General features: G+C 44.9%; 1 protein-coding gene across 1 annotated transcript in view; it reads left to right on the top strand.

Annotated features, from left to right (window-relative positions):
* Nucleotides 1–17,080, top strand: part of dchs1b (dachsous cadherin-related 1b) — a 61,452-nt gene that overhangs the window by 14,561 nt on the left and 29,811 nt on the right. The window contains exons 7-14 of the mRNA XM_041851448.2: nucleotides 458–645; nucleotides 3,005–3,101; nucleotides 4,063–4,220; nucleotides 7,091–7,338; nucleotides 7,556–7,745; nucleotides 9,377–9,672; nucleotides 9,958–10,073; nucleotides 15,184–15,423. Of these exons, the coding sequence (XP_041707382.2) occupies nucleotides 458–645; nucleotides 3,005–3,101; nucleotides 4,063–4,220; nucleotides 7,091–7,338; nucleotides 7,556–7,745; nucleotides 9,377–9,672; nucleotides 9,958–10,073; nucleotides 15,184–15,423 (1,533 nt within the window). The remainder of the gene's footprint in view (nucleotides 1–457; nucleotides 646–3,004; nucleotides 3,102–4,062; nucleotides 4,221–7,090; nucleotides 7,339–7,555; nucleotides 7,746–9,376; nucleotides 9,673–9,957; nucleotides 10,074–15,183; nucleotides 15,424–17,080) is intronic.

Below are 17,080 nucleotides of genomic sequence, written 5' to 3'. Positions count from 1 at the left end.
GGATACGGGCCCTGGACTTCCTGATTTAAACCTAGCTACACCTGGATCAGCTTTGGTGTAATTTGTGTCGATCCCACTCTCCCTTCTTCTCTCTGTGTTCCTTTATTTCAACTGGCTTTAACCCTTTACTCTCCCTTCTCCCTCTATCTTTTATTCTCTCTCTCTCTCTCTGTCTCTCTGTCTCTCTCTCTCTCTCTCTCTCTCTCTCTCTCTCTCTCTCTCTCTCTCTCTCTCTCTCTCTCTCTCTCTCTCTCTGTCTCTCTCTCTCTCTCTCTCTCTCTCTCTCTCTCTCTCTCTCTCTCTCTCTCTCTCGCTCTGTCTCTCTCTCTCTCTCTCTCTCTCTCTCTCTCTCTCTCTCTCTCTCTCTCTCTCTCTCTCTCTCTCTCTCTCTCTCTCTCTCTCTCTCTCTCTCTCTCTCTCTCTCTCTCTCTCTCTCTCTCTCTCTCTCTCTCTCTAGGTGAGATCAGTACTAGGTTATCTCTCGACAGAGAGCAGCAGTCTAGCTACCAGCTGGTGGTTGTGGTACAGGATGGCGGCACACCCCCTCGCAGCACTACGGGCACCGCCCACATCACCGTATTGGATGAGAATGACAACGCCCCTGTCTTTAGCCACACCCACCCCGACAGGGAACTGCTCATACAGGTGAGAGAGGGACTTTCAATCCCAAATTGCATCCCCTTGTCTCTACACCAGGGGTGGGCAAAGGTCGGGATTTCAAAATTCAATGGAGGGCTGTGTGTTTAAATCAATTGGCGGTCTAGAAAAATATCCATTATAATTTTGACATACACTACACGACCAGAAGTATGTGAACACCTGCTTGTTGAACATCTCATTCCGGAATCATGGGCATTAATATGGAGTTGGTCCCCAGTTTGCTGCTATAACAGCCTCCACTCTTCTGGGAAGGCTTTCCACTAGATGTTGGAACATCGCTGTGGGGACTTGCTTCCATTCAGCCACAAGAGCATTAGTGAGGTCGGGCACTGATGTTGGGCGATTAGGCCTGGCTCGCAGTCGGCTCAGTTGGTAGAGCACGGCGCTTGCAACACCAGGGTTGTGGGTTCGTTTCCCACGGGGGGCCAGTATGAAAATGTATGCACTCACTAACTGTAAGTCGCTCTGGATAAGAACGTCTGCTAAATGACTAAAATGTAAAAATGTGTTCGATGGGGTTGAGGTCAGGGCTCTGTGCAGGGCAGGCAAGTTCTGCCACATCGATCTCGACAAACCATTTCTGTATTGACTTCGCTTTGTGCACAGGGGCATTGTAATGCTGAAACAGGAAAGGGCCTTCCCCAAACTGTTGCCACAAAGTTGGAAGCACAGAATCATCTAGAATGTCATTGTACGCTGTAGCGTTAAGATTTCCCTTCACTGGAACTAAGGGGCCTAGCCCAAACCATGAAAAACAGCCCCAGACCATTATTCCTCCTCCACCAAACTTTACAGTTGGCACTATGCATTGGGGCAGGTTGCGTTCTCCTGGCATCTGCCAAACCAAGTGATTCATTCTTCCAGAGAACACGTTTCTACTGCTCTAGAATCCATTGGCGGCGAGCTTTATACCACTCCAGCCGACACTGGCGGCTGCTCGGCCATGAAAACCCATTTCATGAAGCTCCCGACGAACAGTTCTTGTGCTGACATTCCTTCCAGAGGCAGTTTGGAACTCGGTAGTGAGTGTTGCAACCGAGGACAGACAATTTTTACACGCTACGCACTTCAGAACTCGGCGGTCCCGTTCTGTGAGCTTGTGTAGCCTACCACTTCGCGGCTGAGCCGTTGTTGCTCCTAGACGTTTCCACTTCACAATAACAGCACTTACAGTTGACCGGGGGCAGCTCTAGCAGGGCAGAAATTTCACGAACTGACTTGTTGGAAAGGTGACATCCTATGACAGTGCCACGTTGAAAGTCACTGAGCTGTTCAGTTAAGGCCATTCTACTGCCAGTGTTTGTCTATGGAGATTGCATGGCGGTGTGCTCAATTTTATACACCTGTCAGCAACGGATGTGGCTGAAATAGCTGAATCCACTAATTTGAAGGGGTGTCCTCATACTGTGCACTTTTTCTATCTAGTTTTAGACATTCAAGAATGGCCCGGGGTGTTTTATTTCCCCGTGCCGTAGGGGTGTTTTATTTCCCCGTGCCGTAGTCACCCCTGCTCTACACTTAGATCTGAGAGGTTTGAGTAGGTTTACTATGGTAGTACTGCTATTGGAGTAGCTCTGCAGCTTAATGAGAGAGAGGTGGAGGAGAGATCAGAGTGAAAGAGGAGGAAAGGAGGAGGTAAACAGATGAATAATGCTCTCTCTCTCTCTCTCTCTCTCTCTCTCTCTCTCTCTCTCTCTCTCTCTCTCTCTCTGTCTCTGTCTCTCTCTCTCTGTCTCTCTCTCTCTCTCTCTCTCTGTCTCTCTCTCTCTCTCTCTGTCTCTCTCTCTCTCTCTCTCTCTCTCTCTCTCTCTCTCTCTCTCTCTCTCTCTCTGTCTCTGTCTCTGTCTCTCTCTCTCTGTCTCTCTCTCTCTGTCTCTGTCTCTCTCTCTCTCTCTGTCTCTCTCTCTGCTCTCTCTCTCTCTCTCTCTGTCTCTCTCTCTCTCTCTCTCTCTCTCTCTCTCTCTCTCTCTCTCTCTCTCTCTCTCTCTCTCTCTCTCTCTCTCTCTCTCTCTCTGTCTCTGTCTCTCTCTCTCTCTCTCTGTCTCTCTCTCTCTCTGTCTCTGTCTCTCTCTCTCTGTCTCTCTCTCTCTGTCTCTCTCTCTCTCTCTCTCTCTCTCTCTCTCTCTCTCTCTCTCTCTCTCTCTCTCTCTCTCTCTCTCTGCTCTCTCTCTCTCTGTCTCTCTCTCTCTCTGTCTCTCTCTCTCTCTCTCTCTCTCTCTCTCTCTCTCTCTCTCTTCTCTCTCTCTTCCTTCTCTCTCTCTCTCTGCTCTCTCTCTCTTCTCTCTCTCTCTCTCTCTCTCTCTCTCTCTCTCTCTCTACCCTCTCTCTCTCTCTCTCTCTGTAGGTGATGGAGGGATCCCAGCCTGGCTCAGTCTTGGGGACAGTAACAGCTAAAGATCCTGATGAGGGAGAGAACGGAACACTCCATTACTCACTGTCAGGTAAGACCCAACACACAGTAAAAGTAAAGATACCTTAATAGAAAATGTAAAAGTGAAAGTCACCAAGTAAATTGAGTAAAAGTGTTTGGTTTTAAATATACTTAAAGTATCGAAAGTAAATGTAATTGCTAAAAATATACTTAAGTATCAAAAGTAAAAGTATAAAACGTTTAAAATTCCTTATATAAAGCAAAGCAGACGCCACCATTTTCTTGTTTTTTTTTAAAATTTACGGATACACTCCAACACTCAGACATCATTTACAAATGAAACATTTGTGTTTAGTGAGTCGGGTAGATCAGAGGCAGTAGGGATGACCAGGAATGTTCTTTTGATAAGTGTTTGAATTGGACCATTTTCCTGTCATTCCAAATGCAACGAGAACTTTTGGGTGTCAGTAAAAATAAAAGTCATCAAAAATATTAATTTTAAAGTAAAGAAGTAAAGTACAGATAACACCAAAAACTACTTAAGTAGTACATTCATGTATTTTTACTTAACTACTTTACTACACACACTAGATTTTTTGTTGATTTCACACACTAGATTTTTTGTTGATTTCACGTTGAATTCACGTTAGTTGACAACAATCAAATGTAAATCAAAACTAGACGTTGAACTGACGTCTTTGGGTTGAGAGTATATTAATCATGTTGGATAATGTTTCATAATACTATGTGTCTCACGTTCATTAGAGATCTAAATGTTTTCCGTGTATAATATTTGTGTATTTAATTGTTTTAGTAATTACAAATGAGGCAATCTTACTATGGTCCTCTGTAGCTCAGCTGGTAGAGCACAGCGCTTGTAACGCCAAGGTAGTGGGTTCGATCCCCGGGACCACCCATACACAAAAAAATCTATGCACGCATGACTGTAAGTCGCTTTGGATAAAAGCGTCTGCTAAATGGCATATTATTATTATTATTAAATGTAACTATACAAATGTTGTCCTCTGTAGGTTACGGAGTGGAGAGTTTCTCGTTGAACCCTACCTCAGGAGAACTACGTTACTCCTCCCCCCACAGACACAGTGAGAGGGCTGATTACACCCTGACCGTGTCAGCTTCAGACAACGGCACCCCTCCACAAACCTCTACCTGTCCTCTACGCATTCAGGTAACACACACACACACACACAAACATACATACACCAACTCCAATGGAATAGAGAGAGAGAGAGAGAGAGAGAGAGAGAGAGAGAGAGAGAGAGAGAGAGAGAGAGAGAGAGAGAGAGAGAGAGAGACAGAGAGAGAGACAGAGAGAGAGAGAGAGCGAGAGAGAGAGAGAGACAGAGAGAGAGAGAGAGACAGAAAGAGAGACAGAGAGAGACAGAGACAGAGAGAGAGAGAGAGAGAGAGAGAGAGAGAGAGAGAGTTGAATCCTTGCCTGTGAAAAACAGAAACATATTTCAAACCCAGACATTTTTTCTGCTCCAGAGGTGTATAGTGTAACCCAAAGCCAAGGTGAGAAGTCCTGCAGGGCACCTTGGGTATAACAACTCTGGACTAACTTCTCTCCTCTCATTATCTACCTGAGAGTTGTCCTTTTGGATCAGTGTTTCTGAACTCGCTCAGTTGGATCCTCCTGCCATTGCTCTAGTCCAGCCCTAACACACCTGATTCACCTTATTCACCTGATTCACCGGATTCACCGTATTCACCTTATTCACATGATTCAACTGATTCACCTTATTCACCTTATTCACCTGATTCACCCGATTCACATGATTCACATGATTCACCTGATTCACCTTATTCACCTGATTCACCCGATTCACATGATTCACATGATTCACATGATTCACCTGATTCACCTTATTCCCTCACCTTAGGATTCACCTTATTCACCTGATTCACCCGATTCACATGATTCACATGATTCACCTGATTCACCTTATTCACCTGATTCACCCGATTCACCTGATTCATATGATTCACCTGATTCACCTGATTTACCTGATTCAGCTAGGGGTGTCCCTAGACACTGCTCTGTATCAATTCATCAGGAATTTACCTCCAGAACTAAAGAATGTCTGTCTGTCTGTCTGTCTGCCTGCCTGCCTGCCTGCCTGCCTGCCTGCCTGCCTGTCTGTCTGCCTGTCTGTCTGTCTGTCTGTCTGTCTGTCTGTCTGTCTGTCTACACCCCCATACAGTAGCCGGCTGGGGCGCACACACGGACACAGAGACAGGCACTCACACATACGCAGACGCAGTCAGTCGCCCCCTAACCACTGATACAGGTTCAGATTATTTACTTAAAACCTCCAATGGTTAGTGGTGTGTGTGTGTTAAGGTTAACACTGGGTAATCTGATCCTAGATATGTGGTTAGGCCTGTCAGCATTAGCAGTGCTACTCTGCTCTGTGTGACTGTCAGTAGGATCTAACACACACACACCACACACACACTCACACACACACACACACACACACACACACACTCACACACACACACACACCACATGACTTGGGGTACTCTGCTCTGTGTGACTGTCAGTAGGATCTAACACACACTCACACACACACACTCACACACATGACTTGGGGTACTCTGCTCCGTGTGTCTTCTGTGGCTGTCTAAAGATCTGTCTTCATGATCATCACTCCCTGGATGTGTCTCAAATGGCTTTCTATTCTCTATGGGCCCTGTCCTAAAGTAGTGTACTACTATGGGCCCTGTCCTAAAGTAGTGTACTACATAGTGAATAGGGTGCCATTTGGGATTTAGCCTAAAGCTCTGCCTCATGCTAATTATCATGTTCCTCCACTGGTCTTCAGATATTTACAGACATCAGAGGAAATGTGATTATTAGTGTGTTAGACACACACACACACACACACACACACACACACACACACATTTGTTCCCCATCTGTGTGTTGCTGGGTCATCAAAGCACAAGCAGATCGCTCAAGAGTGACTTCGACGTCTATCAATGTCCAGAGGAGGTCGGAAAATGCCTCCAGACCCCACCACTAGGGTCAACAGTGATCTCTATTACCTTCGAACAGGGTTTAGCTAGCTAGGCAGGGCGTTGTGGACGGGGGTGTTGGATCGGCGTAATCCCGTGACTCTGGACCAGAATGGTAAACCAGAAACGTAATCCCAGTGGTAGACATTCGTTAATTTTTTTGGGTTTTAACCCAAACCGTAACCTTTACCCTAACTATACGGAATGAGTGCCTAAACGTAATGTTTTAGCCCCCCCCCAAAAAAAAAAACTTTACCATTAACCTTCTAAATTTGACGTTTGGAGCAACAACGAAATGTTGACGTTTGGAGAAACGTGGAGAAACGTCTAGTTCTGCAGTGAGACTATGAGAGCTGGCCTGTCCATAGCGTGTGTTGGAATGTTTTTTCTGAACGTTTATTTTATAGTCTTCCCGTCATTGTTTTCTTGTCAGTCCTTATCCCCCTCTCTCTCATGTCCGTGCCAAACACTACAGCTCCAGTCACTCTAACAATACGGAATGTAAATGTTACCCTCTGTATCCCAAACGCTACCCTATTCCCTATCTAGTGCACTAACTTTTGACCAGAGCCCTATTGTGCACTATATAGGGAATAGGGTGTCATTTGGAACACAAACTACGTCTATTGGAGAATCATTGTTTACGGCTGTTGGGCCAATTTTCTTTAACGGTTACAGTCGCTGACAGACAACATCTGGACAACTGACTGCCTTTTTCCCCAGAGTCACTGTCTGTCACTCTGCCGCTGTCCCCCCCAGAGATGGTATATTTCTTTAGAGGGTGGGGGGGGATTTATGTCGTTCAATCCTGGGGGGACTTTGACTTGGTCTGAGTCAATTCACTTTGGCAGGCATAAAGCAGAAGTTGAATTGTATTAAAGTGAATTGGAGTTGAAATATAAGTACTTGGCCCTGCTTTCGCACCCATTTTACATGGTTCCCAGTTGCATTGAATTTAATTGAATTAAATTGAACTGGATTGACCTGAACACACTCTATATCTGTCTTCACCTGCAGGTTCTGAGCTCCAATAAGTCCTCTGCCAAAAACACTCTTTCCATGACCCTCAACTCAGTGGAGGGCATTGCCCCAGGCTCTGTCATTGGCTCTGTCCGGTCACATGACCAGCGTGACCCACTCTCGTTGGATGGCCAGGTGACGTACGTGGTGGTGGGCGGGACGGACCAGAAGGGGACTTTCATGGTTGACCGGGTTACGGGAGACGTGTACCTGGTTAGAGAACTGGACTACGAGGAAGGGGACAGGTAATGATCCTACTACTTTATCTTAATCTTTAATATATCTTCATTAAACCCATTATATGTGATACATCTGGGAGTTTATCTCAACTTGTCTTTCTCTCTCTCTCTCTCTCTCTCTCTCTCTCTCCTCTCTCTCTCTCTCTCTCTCTCTCTCTCTCTCTCTCTCTGTCTCTCTCTCTCTCTCTCTCTCTTTCTCTCTCCCATCCCTCTCTCCTTCCAGGTACACTCTGCATGTGGAGGTATCAGATTTCTCCCTGGTGTACCCCAGCAGTCACAGAGTACAGCTGGTCATTAACGTCCAGGACAGCAATGACCACGCCCCCCAGTTCACTGAGGACCCCGTTACCATAGTGATACCAGAGAACACCCAGCCGGGAGCCTCCATCTACACCTTCCAGGCTGCTGATAAGGTGGGACAGTAATAGGATTTACAGTACAAGTCAAAAGTTTAGACACACCTACTCATTCAAGGGTTTTTCTTTATTTTTTACTATTTTCTTCATTATAGAAAAATAGTGAAGACATCAAAACTATGAAATAACACATATGGAATCATGTAGTAACCAAAAGTGTTAAACAAATCAAAATATATGTAACATTTTAGATTCTTCAAAGTAGCCACGCTTTGCCTTGATGACAGCTTTGCACACTCTTGGCATTCTCTCAACCAGCATCATGAGGAATACTTTTCCAACAGTCTTGAATGAGTTCCCACATATGCTGAGCACTTGTTGGCTGCTTTTCCTTCACTCTGCGGTCCAACTCATCCCAAACCATCTAAAAGAAAAATTGGGTTGATGTCGGGTGATTATGGAGGCCAGGTCATCTGATGCAGCACTCCATCACTCTCCTTGGTAAAATAGCCCTTACACAGCCTGGAGGTGTGTTTTGGGTCATTGTCCTGTTGAAAAACAAATGTTAGTCCCACTAAGCGCAAACCAGATGTGATGGCATATCACTGCAGAATACTGTGGTATCCATGCTGGTTAAGTGTGCCTTGAATTCTAAATAAATGTCACCAGCAAAGCACCCCCACACCATAACACCTCCTCCGTGCTTCACGGTGGGAACCTTTCATGCGGAGATCATCCGTTCACCTACTCTGCGTTTCGCAAAGACACAGCAGTTGGAACCAAAAATCTCAAATTTGGACTCATCAGACCAAAGGACATATTTCCACCGGTCTAACGTCCATTGCTCGTATTTCTTGGCCCAAGCAAGTGTCTTCTTCTTATTGGTGTCCTTTAGTAGTGGTTTCTTTGCAGCAATTCAACCATGAAGGCCTGATTCACGCAGTCTCCTCTGAACAGTTGATGTTGAGATGTGTCTGTTACTTGAACTCTGTGAAGCATTTATTTGGGCTGCAATCTGAGGTGCAGTTAACTCTAATGAACTTATCCTCTGCAGCAGAGGTAACTGGGTCTTCCTTTCCTGTGGCGGTCCTCATGAGAGCCAGTTTCATCATAGCGCTTGATGTTTTTTTGCGACTGAACTTGAAGAAACTTTCAAAGTTCTTTAAATGTTCCGTATTGACTGACCTTCATGTCTTAAAGTAATGATGGACTGTCATTTCTCTTTGCTTATTTGAGCTGTTCTTGCCATAATATGGACTTGGTCTTTTACCAAATGGGGCTATCTTCTGTATACCACCCCTACCTTGTCACAACAAAACTGATTGGCCCAAACACATTAAGAAGGAAAGAAATTCCACAATTTAACTTTTAACAAGGCACACCTGTTAATTGAAATGCATTCCAGGTGACTACCTCATCAAGCTGGTTGAGAGAATGCCAAGAGTGTGCAAAGCTGTCACCAAGGCAAAGGGTGGCTACTTGGAGTTACCTCACTATAGGAGTTAAGATTTGACGTCTCTTCAGGTTTAGGATGAAGTTCAATGATTTTGTTGCTATTACTATCAAAATCTCAGGAGTTGGGCAGAATTTTTTTTAACGTATTGTCCCTAAAAACTAATGCACTGACTTTAGATGTATGAGATGTCGTTCCTATTCAGACGTTCTTATGTCTCTCTCTGTTCCTTTAGGACGGCGGAGGTCCCAACAGCGAGTTGCACTACTCCATCCAGCACCGCTGGCCTGACTCCCTTCACATCCTGACCCTTGACCCTTCCACTGGGGTCCTGACCTTGGGTCAGAAGTTAGATCACGAGACCACACCCTCCCTCTACCTGGTTGTCAGGGCGACCGACCAGGCGGAGGACTTGTCCGCGCGGCGCTGGGGGTCAGTGACGGCCCGGGTGTTTGTGACGGACGAAAACGACAATGCTCCCGTATTCAGCTCGCCCTCCGCCGTCAGCGTCATGGAGGACCAGCCTGTTGGGTGAGTAAAACATTTACTAAGAGGCATAGCTCATTAAAGTTATTAAAAGCACAACATTTTAAGGGAAAATACATCCCATAATGTAAGAAGTCTAAAGTTGAGCTGTCCATAGACTAGTCCATATACTGTTTATGCGCCTGTAGACCTTGTCAAGAGCAGACATGGATGAGGCCATGAATCACAAATGAAAGTGAAAGATTGATGCCAAGAACCTAGCTTGACTTTTAAGGTCCAGGTCCTGAATTATGGATTGACTCTCTGCTGTGTGTCGCTGCGTACTGTCAGGTTCGTCGTTGTGTACGTGATGGCTCGTGACGAGGATGAGGGAGAGAACGGACGAGTGTCGTACAGCATCCAATTGGGGAACAGCGCTGGACGCTTCAGCCTCAACCCCAACACCGGTAAGACCTCTCACCCATAACCCTTGGCCTCTGACACGAGTAAAGACCCTAACACTACTGAGACTTCAAAACACAGACTCAACCCCTACAGATGTAGGATCTTAATTTTGATCACTCTTTTGTTCCTGAGAATTGAGCCGCAGTAAATGCAGATGAGGTTTGTGATTTACATAAATTCACTGAAAGCTCGCACTAACACACGGTTAGATTAACAGTATAGGGTGCTTTGGTGTTCCTCTAACGACAGATGTGTTCATGGGAACCTGCTTTTATTATGGCTGGGGGGGAGCGGGGGGGGGCAGAGGAAACCCTTTGATATGTTATATATGTATATACAGTGAGGGAAAAAAGTATTTCATCCCCTGCTGATTTTGTACGTTTGCCCACTGACAAAGAAATTATCAGTCTATAATTTTAATGGTAGGTTTATTTGAACAGTGAGAGACAGAATAACAACAACAAAAATCCAGAAAAACGCATGTCAAAAAAAGTTATAAATTGATTTGCATTTTAATTAGGGAAATAAGTATTTGACCCCCTCTCAATCAGAAAGATTTCTGGCTCCCAGGTGTCTTTTATACAGGTAACGAGCTGAGATTAGGAGCACACTCTTAAAGGGAGTGCTCCTAATCTCAGTTTGTTACCTGTATAAAAGACATCTGTCCACAGAAGCAATCAATCAATCAGATTCCAAACTCTCCACCATGGCCAAGACCAAAGAGCTCTCCAAGGATGTCAGGGACAAGATTGTAGACCTACACAAGGCTGGAATGTGCTACAAGACCATCGCCAAGCAGCTTGGTGAGAAGGTGACAACAGTTGGTGCGATTATTCGCAAATGGAAGAAACACAAAATAACTGTCAATCTCCCTCAGCCTGGGGCTCCATGCAAGATCTCACCTCGTGGAGTTGCAATGATCATGAGAACGGTGAGGAATCAGCCCAGAACTACACGGGAGGATCTTGTCAATGATCTCAAGGCAGCTGGGACCATAGTCACCAAGAAAACAATTGGTAACACACAACGCCGTGAAGGACTGAAATCCTGCAGCGCCCGCAAGGTCCCCCTGCTCAAGAAAGCACATATACAGGCCCGTCTGAAGTTTGCCAATGAACATCTGAATGATTCAGAGGAGAACTGGGTGAAAGTGTTGTGGTCAGATGAGACCAAAATCGAGCTATTTGGCATCAACTCAACTCGCCGTGTTTGGAGGAGGAGGAATGCTGCCTATGACCCCAAGAACACCATTCCCACCGTCAAACATGGAGGTGGAAACATTATGCTTTGGGGGTGTTTTTCTGCTAAGGGGACAGGACAACTTCACCGCATCAAAGGGACGATGGACGGGGCCATGTACCGTCAAATCTTGGGTGAGAACCTCCTTCCCTCAGCCAGGGCATTGAAAATGGGTCGTGAATGGGTATTCCAGCATGACAATGACCCAAAACACACGGCCAAGGCAACAAAGGTGTGGCTCAAGAAGAAGCACATTAAGGTCCTGGAGTGGCCTAGCCAGTCTCCAGACCTTAACCCCTTAGAAAATCTGTGGAGGGAGCTGAAAGTTCGAGTTGCCAAACGTCAGCCTCGAAACCTTAATGACTTGGAGAAGATCTGCAAAGAGGAGTGGAACAAAATCCCTCCGGAGATGTGTGCAAACCTGGTGGCCAACTACAAGAAATGTCTGACCTCTGTGATCAAATACTTATTTCAAATACTTATTTCCCTCATTAAAATGCAAATAAATTAAATGCGTTTTTCTGGATTTTTTTTTTGTTATTCTGTCTCTCACTGTTCAAATAAACCTACCATTAAAATTATAGACTGATCATGTCTTTGTCAGTGGGCAAACGTACAAAATCAGCAGGGGATCAAATACTTTTTTCCCTCACTGTACTAACATGTAGTTTCTCAATCATCAGCACTTGTAATATAATGGAGGCCTCTGGGTATAATACACCACACTCTACATCCCACATCCCTTAATCCCAAGACGTTGTTGAAACAGAGAGGGGTAGTCTACAGGACAGAGGAACAGTTAATGAAACAGAGAGGGGTAGTCTACAGGACAGAGGAACAGTTAATGAAACAGAGAGGGGTAGTCTACAGGACAGAGGGACAGTTAATGAAACAGAGAGGGGTAGTCTACAGGACAGAGGGACAGTTAATGAAACAGAGAGGGGTAGTCTACAGGACAGAGGGACAGTTAATGAAACAGAGAGGGGTAGTCTACAGGACAGAGGGACAGTTAATGAAACAGAGAGGGGTAGTCTACAGGACAGAGGGACAGTTAATGAAACAGAGAGGGGTAGTCTACAGGACAGAGGGACAGTTAATGAAACAGAGAGGGGTAGTCTACAGGACAGAGGAACAGTTAATGAAACAGAGAGGGGTAGTCTACAGGACAGAGGAACAGTTAATGAAACAGGGGGGGGGGTCACTCAAGCTTTATAGGGAAGTAGGAGTCATACTAATGATGTAGACAATGGAAGAGATGGAGAGGAGAAGAGATGGAGAGATGGAGAGAGGAGAAGAGATAGAGAGGAGAAGAGATGGAGAGATGGAGAAGAGGAGAAGAGATAGAGAGGAGAAGAGATGGAGAGGAGGAGAGATGGAGAGATGGAGAGAGGAGAAGAGATGGAGAGATGGAGAGAGGAGAAGAGATGGAGAGGAGAAGAAAGAAGAAGAGATGGAGAGAAGAAGAGAGGAGAAGAGATGGAGAGATGGAGAGAGGAGGAGAGATGGAGAGATGGAGAGAGGAGAATAGATGGAAAGATGGAGAGAGGAGAAAAGATGGAGAGAGGAGAAGAGATGGAGAGATGGAGAGATGGAGAGACGAGAAGAGATGGAGAGAGGAGAAGAGATGGAGAGAGGATAAGAGATGGAGAGATGGAGAGAGGAGAAGAGATGGAGAGAGGAGAAGAGATGGAGAGAGGTGAAGAGATGGAGAGATGGAGAGAGGAGAAGAGATGGAGAGGAGAAGAGATGGAGAGAAGAGAGGAGAAGAGATGGAGAGAGTGAAAGAAGACAAGAGCATACAAAATGCGTATTTCTCTCAAAATGTGTGCACTTATTTGTTTACATCCCTGTTAGTGAGCATTTCTCCTTTGCCAAGATAATCCATCCACCTGACAGGTGTGGTATGTCAAGAAGATTATTAAACAGCATGATCATTACACAGGTGCACCTTGTGCTGGGGGACAACAAAAGGCCACTCTAAAATGTGCAGTTTTGTCAAACAACACAATGCCACAGATGTCTCATGTTTTGAGGGAGCGTGCAGTTGGCATGCTGACTGCAGGAATGTCCACCAGAGCTGTTGCCAGAGAATGTAATGTTCATTTCTCTGCCATAAACCGCCTCTAACCTCGTCATAAAGCTCTTTTGTGGGGGAAAACTAATTCTGATTGGCTGGGTTTGGCTCCCCAGTGGGTGGGCCTATGCCCTCCCAGGCCCACCCATGGCTGTGCCCCTGCCCAGTCATGTGAAATCCACAGATTATGGCCTAATGAATTCATTTCAATTGACTGATTTCCTTATATGAACTGTAACTTAGTAAAATCTTTGAAATTGTTGCATGTTGTGTTTATATTTTGTTCAGTATAGTTCCCGTTGGTGTATGTGTATGGTTGATGGTAGGGTTTGTGTGTGGGAGATATTTGTGTGTGTGCGTAGGTGAGTGTAGATGTTCGGTGTGTATGTGAGCGTGTCTCTGTCTGTCTGTCTTACAGTGGAAACTCTGTTATGGGTTAGTTTAACTGGCTCAGCAGGCATGTAAATACCACTGCTTTCCCATGTTCAACTGTCACTCAAACACACACGCACACAGAATGTGATCCAAGACATATTCACTCCTTTATTGCATCAACAAAGACAGTAACATGTGTGCTTTAGTTGTTTTAATAAGTTGCCATGTTTTCTCACAGAGTTGCTCCAGTATCCTGTTTCAGTCCCTCCCTGCTACAGTTTACTGAGCGATAGACAGTCTTCTGTTTATTCTGGTGCATGAATGGAAAAAAAACAAGCAAATATGCAGTTTACAATAGCTAGCGAGTAGCTAGCTAAACTTTTATACACTCAAATAAAAGCTACGTTAGCTAGCAAGCTAACTCGCCAAGAGAGATGCGTTGAGTTGGCTAGCTAACGTTAGCTATGTTTACCTTCTCTTGTTTCAGCAGAAAATAGAAAGCAGAGAGCATGTCCTGGTGATTGTGTTAGTGTTGTAAAGTAAAGACCTTTATGAGAACAGCATGTTGGAAACCCTTGTCAGACCTTCATGAGAAAAGCAGTTTGAAACACCACAGTTAGTCTGCTTTATTACACACAGAGAGAGAGAGAGAGACAGAGACAGAGACAGAGACAGAGACAGAGACAGAGACAGAGACAGAGAGAGAGAGAGAGAGAGAGAGAGAGAGAGAGAGAGAGAGAGAGAGAGAGAGAGAGAGAGAGAGAGAGAGAGAGAGAGAGAGAGAGAGAGAGAGAGAGAGATTCTCCAATGGCAACCTTTATGTTGTGTTTTAGTTGGAAGGGATGTTCTTTCCATCTAAGGTTTCAGATTAAATAAACTACTCCCTGACTCTATCCCAAATATATATATAAATATATATAAACAAATATATATATAGTGCACTACTTTTGACCAGAGCCCATAGGGAATACGGTGCCATTTGGGACTCAAGCCTCTCTCCTCTCCTCGGTGTAAGAGAAAACGATGTAAATCTGTTATAAAGACAGGATTTCTGGTCTATATTGGCTGGCTTTCATTCTTAGGCTATCAGTTTATGTGAAGCAGTAAGACATTGGGGAATAAAGGTTTTCTGATCAAAAGGAATAGTATAAAAGTCCATCAATCATTTTTTAGGGCTGATCCACCTTGCACATTTTTTGTACAGAATTGTCTCTCAACTGCAGTAAAAAGTTGCGTCATCCTGGTCTGAAAAACATTATCTTTCCTTACCATTAGTTTGCAGATTTAAATTAACTGGATACATGGCTCCATCTAGGCAACCAATTAATGTTTTCATCCTCTCCTCTTCCTCCCCTCCTCTCCTCTCCTCTCCTCTCCTCTCCTCTTCCTCCCCTCTCCTCTCCTCTCCCTCCCCTCTCCTCCAGGCTCTCTGTCCATTCTGAAGGCTCTAGATCGTGAGGACCAGGAAGTATTTAATCTGACCATCATAGCTGAGGATCATGGGATGCCGCAGCTGTCCACCAGTCAGGTGTTGTCTGTCCACGTGATTGATGTGAACGATGAGCTGCCGCTGTTCCTGGGGGATGAGCTAGAGGCAGAGGTCAGAGAGAACCAGGAAGCGGGTACCACGGTGATCACCGTCACGGCAACGGACAGAGACCAAGGTGAGACAAAAGGGGAATACATGCACGCAGGTACACAAACTCTTATGTCTTGGAGGGTCTGTCCAAAATAAAACGATACACACCATCATAAAGGTTTCAATGCCGAACTGGTTAGATTCTTAATCATAAAGAATCACTTTATTGAATTTCCATTGTTTTTTAAGACTGGCTGAATAGCTCATTTAAAAAAGTGGAACTGACAGCGTTTTAACAACTTTGCAGATATGAAACAAACTGACAATCATAATATCAGTAAAAAATATCAAATTCCCAGTTTAGGCTTCAAAACCAACTTTATATGAGGTTTTAAAAATAGGTTCTATTTGACTCAACATTCCATGACGTACAGTAAGACATTGTTGGCAGAATAGATGGATGCAGTTCAATGCATCATTAATATAATTCACCAATATATTTCTTGGTAGTCCGACAAATATTGCTATCAGGTTGTAAATCACAGCTGGCCTGGTACATTGTTTGCTGCCTCCATTCAGGATGCACTGTTTCAGTTTCAAGACTCAATATTTTTGGACAAAAACGGACGACTGTAACTAAGGCTGCGAATGTCAATACGATCAAACTAGCAAGGGCACTGATCACAAGTCAGTCATGACGTGTCTAATGGGCTAGCGCACGTGTCAAACACCAGGCCCACCGGCCGAATAGGGGACACAAGCGAGTATAAATGAGTCAACTACTTTATGAAATCACAGCCTGATGCGCTCGCATCGGTGAATTCAACTTCAATTGCGCTGCTTTTGTGTGTCCCGTTTACAGCGCGCAGCGGAGGGAGAGTGTCCAGACACATGCCACGGTCCTAGCTAGGCTGCTAAAACGTTGCAGTCTGGCTTCGGTTTTTAAAGCTTGACAATGGATAACCCAAAAACTAAACCTGCAACAAAACGCCATGCAAAGGAGGAACATGTAAAGCCTATTACAGCAACATTTGAGCAGTAGCCAAGGCTGGCTACTCAACTACAATACATTTAGAGTACACCATACAGCAATGCTGCATTCAGCTGCACCGGGGATCCATGCAGTGCACAATTTTTGGGGGGAATTATTAAATACTTTTTTTCGTTGTGTTCGTTCAATATGGTCCGTGCGTTGATTGAGTTAGACACCCCAGGGCTAGCGTATCTATTTATGTAGCTAGCTATTTATTTAGCAAGCTACAAAACGGAGCCTAACATTAGCTAGCTAGGTAGCTAGCAGCTGGGAGGATGTGATGTCATTGGAGGAGTGGGCGAGTGACCAGCTTTTCTCCTCATATTGTTTTTCGGCGGCTACAGCTGGAGATGCAGGTGTCATAGGTCTGTGAAGTTCCCTAAATGTAAGAGGACTCCCGTGATATTTATGCAGAAATCCGTTCAAGGTGTATTTTGTGGCTTTTGGTGAATGTGTTCTAATGATCTAAAGTCGCGCTGTTGCTACTGCCTGTAAACACACAGTCCAGTTCAAAGTGAATGATGGCAGGCCCATGTGGCAAATGGCTTATTTGCATATAGGCCTACAGTAGCTCTGATTGGCTATGGTGCACGGTTCTGCATAGACTCGGACAAGACATATGTTTTTATTCTGTTTTATTTGCTGCAGTGTCTATTAATTGTCCAAAAGCACGGCTGCTTTCCCACTCTATATTGATATAGAATTTGGA

This window comes from Coregonus clupeaformis, chromosome 27, assembly GCF_020615455.1.
Source record: "Coregonus clupeaformis isolate EN_2021a chromosome 27, ASM2061545v1, whole genome shotgun sequence".
In the NCBI taxonomy this organism is placed as follows: domain Eukaryota; kingdom Metazoa; phylum Chordata; class Actinopteri; order Salmoniformes; family Salmonidae; genus Coregonus; species Coregonus clupeaformis.
The sequence above is the reverse complement of the archived record's forward strand: the minus strand, read 5'-3'. Positions and strand labels throughout refer to the sequence as shown.